The sequence below is a fragment of the Rhincodon typus genome, chromosome 12, assembly GCF_021869965.1.
Source record: "Rhincodon typus isolate 14 chromosome 12, sRhiTyp1.1, whole genome shotgun sequence".
NCBI classification, from domain to species: Eukaryota; Metazoa; Chordata; class Chondrichthyes; order Orectolobiformes; family Rhincodontidae; genus Rhincodon; species Rhincodon typus.
Window position 1 is genome coordinate 21,091,396 of NC_063343.1, and position 3,862 is coordinate 21,095,257.

Below are 3,862 nucleotides of genomic sequence, written 5' to 3' on the forward strand. Positions count from 1 at the left end.
AACTTTTAAAAAATTTGGATGAGCTTTTCAAATATCATAACATTCAAGGATATGGGACAAGTGCAAGAAATTGATCTTCCACCTTCTAGCTATTTTGTGTGTCTTTGAAAAGATCAACAAGTTTAAATAAGGAACAAGAATTCAAATAAAGCATAAACATGGTATAAAATGAATATAAGCTATTACCTGCATAATAAATGCAGACAGTCAAACCCTGAATTAGATCCATTAAAAAGAGCTTTATCAGGCAGTAGAAAGACACTTTTCCTGAAGTTTTATTTTGACAATTGGAAATATAAATGTTTTAATCATAATTTGTAGTTTATAGTCCAGTCAAAATCCTCATATGTACAAGTTATATAGATTAATCACGTTATCCACATATATTTAAACATTTTCCAGTGCATGTTTTATACATGCAAATGCGCCCACATACAGATGTTCTCACAATTTTAACACAGGCCAAAATACCTACATTAAGTATGAACAGAGGTTACAAAATAGATTTATATAGCATTAGAATAAGGACTTCTGTAACATCTTTTGGTCCCGTTCAGTCAAATAAGATTATTTGTTTATGAATAACAAAATGCTGGAAACTGTTTGGACTACATTCATAGTATAAAAGGCATGAAACAGTTACAGTATGGAGTAATCCTTTTCAATACTTAAATTTAAGCAGATTTCCTTAGAATTCAACAAATTCAGCTGGGTCAATAATGTGTAATATGGTACATATTATTAACAAAAATGTTGTATCACTCAAGTTTTAGCTTCTTTAAGGTTGCCACAGATATGAACAATTTAGTGATAGCATAGAGCTAAAGGAAAAAACACAAAATATCTCAAGTTGCAAATAATTATGCTTTGGTTTCTAGAGCCAATTATTATCCCAATTAAGTTCTAATTAATGAACATAAAACAAGAAATTACTTAAGGTTCTCTTAATAGGTTTGCATTTTAATTCATAAATAAATTTAATACAATTGGTTTTGTTATGCCCTGGATTATTTAAAGGTGTTCCCAATTTCAATTCCTACTTGATACATGCCTCTTATTCTAACTCTATAAGAAAGGAAACAGGCGCTTCTTTAAAATATATACAACTGTTGCCAAAAACAGAGCCAAAGCTAGGAAAATAAGCAGCTTGTCAGTCAACTCTCGACGATTATACTTTGTAATCAACTTGCGCCCCAGCTGAATGGTGCCAGTCATATTTTTAAATTCTTCATTTGTCTCCTGAACAGTCCTTGATGATGTTGCTTAAGTAAAAGAAGAAAAAATATTAAAGATTTACATTAAACAACACAATGTAAGCCAAAGAGCTACATCCAGTATTAAAACTTCATTCTTTTTAATAACATCAAAAACTGAAGCAAGTACAGGTCAAAGCAAGTCAATTAAGCTGCATATTGTGACCAATAGTGATAGTGACTTGATTAAATTCCACATTATATTTTCAATAATTAACCAAGGCACATTCACGTAGGAATGGAGGATAACCACAAAAACAGTGACAAAAATATACATATATATTGTGTCATAACACCCTCAGGACATCCAAAGTTTTTCAACATTCAATAAATTACTCTTGAAGTGTAGACAAATGCCCAAGCTAAATTGGGTGCAGGATGCTATAAGTAATAGGTTCATTGATGCAATTCAAAATTTGACAGTATCGAACAGTCCGAACATATTTTCTAATACATTTGTTCCATGTCCTCATTTCTCATGAAAGCTATGAAGTAGTAGAATAGTGGTCAATATTCTAAAATTGATACAGGCATTAACAGCACCTGCATTCCAATAATGATTGCATTGTTTAGCACTGGTATTAAATTTGATTTTTACATCATTAACATTTTCAAAATATGTTAGTTATAGTAACAATATTGCAAACAGTAGTCTTTAATGAATTTCAATAATACATTCCATACCAACTGTTTATATTGGTAATCCAACATTTGGAATTGATTAGTCCCAATTATAATAAAGCTTCATTTGACTGCTACAGCGGGAAATGGAAAATTAATAGTTTTCACTGCAGAACTGTCATTAACTACAGAATCTCTAGTTCTATCGATGCAACTAATTTGTTTGCCAAAATACTTATTGATCAGGGATGAGTTAATTAAATGATGTCAATGATTAAATGTAACATTTCAGATCTTTACACTCAATAATATCAAAAAACCATTGCCATCCATGTGATTTCTATTTGTGGGAATTTTTTTGTGCAAACTGACTGCCATATTTGCCTTTGTTATAACACTACACTTCAAAATGAATTCACTAGCTGTGAAACATCCATTGAATGTGAAAGATGCAATGTAAAACCAAGATTTTGTTTTCAATATTTCCCATGTATCAGCACAGAGCATTTTTGAAAGTGAATTTTGCATCAAAAAAAAACTATCTTTCGCTACCTGTATCTAAGTCAATACTGCGAGATTGATGAAAGGCGTACATTATCATATTTGGAAGTTAGATTTTAAAATACAGGCAAAGGGTTTGGTCAAATCTATGAAGACTTTTTTTTAGAAAGGTCAAGGAGTTATTCTAATACGGTGACCTAAATACATTGTTGCTAAGAAAGCACATGATGACAAGTACTTGACAGAACTCTTATAGTATTAATGGATAAGATGTTCATAACTAGTGAGTTTATATCAAGCAGAGTAAACAGAACAAAGTCATTAGTATTGTTTTTACTTCGGAACAGAAGAATAACTTCTTCAGTTCAGCTCAGAAAAAATAAAAGTAATAATCAGTTCAGAGGTCCAGTCACCACAACAAGTATTTCATAATCTGTCGTGTTTCTAAGCCAGGATAGATTGTATAGAAGTCGTATTATTAGAACTGACACAGTTTAGGGCATGAGATCTGTGAAAGGTTAATGCCTCAGAAATTAAAACTAAAATAGCTTCTGCAGTCCACAGAAAAGAAACTGGAAGATGTCAATTAAATAGAAACTTCTCTGAACTTCAGTCTCTGTAATGGATTGCGGTGAGAAACAGGTTTGATTTGACTTTGATTTGCCGTTTGTGTACTTCTTCAACATCTATATGCTTGATTTTCTTTTCCTTTAATACAGAACATAAGTTTTAAAAAATGGAGGCTTTAATGAAATAAATTCACGTAAATTCACCATAAAAGAGATGTAACTTTGGACAAAATAGGTCTAATAATTTTATCTTGTTTCATATGAACAAAGTATATATGTGATGATATCCTTAATAGACAGTCATGCAAATTCTATGCATCCTGAAGAAATTGTTTAATTTTAACCCTGCATGTACTGGTACTAGCAAGAACCGATACATAAATATTTAATCTCTTTATATTGATTAAGAGTGTAGCGGCATTTTGGTACAAGAAACAAGGATAGAGTTCATACAATTAATGAAAGGGCCTTGAGTAGTGTTGTAGAACAGAGAGGCCTAGGGGTGCAGGTACATAATTCTTTAAAGTTTGCATCACATATAGACACGGTGATTAAAAAGGCATCTGGCATGCTTGCCTTCATTGCTCAGTCCTTTGAGTATAGGAGTTGGGACGTTATGTTGAGGTTGTACAGGATATTGGAAAGGCCTCATCTGGAATACTGTGTCCAGTTCTGGTTGCCTAGTTATAGGAAGGACATTATCAAGCTGGACTGGGTTCAGAAGAAATTTACCAGGATGTTGCCGAGTATGGAAGGTTTGAGTTATAAACAAAGGCTAGATAGGTTGGAGAGAGATAGTAGGAACTGCAGATGCTGGAGAATCTGAGATAGCAAGGTGTAGAGCTGGACGAACACAGCAGGCCAAGCAGCATCAGAGGAGCAGGAAGGCTGACGTTTCGGGCCTAGACCCTTCTCCAG

The 3,862-nt window shown here is 32.9% G+C and overlaps 1 protein-coding gene across 3 annotated transcripts in view; it reads right to left on the minus strand.

The window, feature by feature from the left end:
* Nucleotides 1-246: 246 nt before the first annotated feature.
* Nucleotides 247-3,862, minus strand: part of LOC109928381 (vesicle transport protein SEC20) — a 19,445-nt gene continuing 15,829 nt past the window's right edge. For all 3 annotated transcript variants that reach the window (XM_020528360.2, XM_048603695.1, XM_048603694.1), the window contains one exon: nt 247-1,262. In XM_020528360.2, the coding sequence (XP_020383949.1) occupies nt 1,066-1,262 (197 nt within the window). In that variant the 3' untranslated portion in view covers nt 247-1,065. The remainder of the gene's footprint in view (nt 1,263-3,862) is intronic.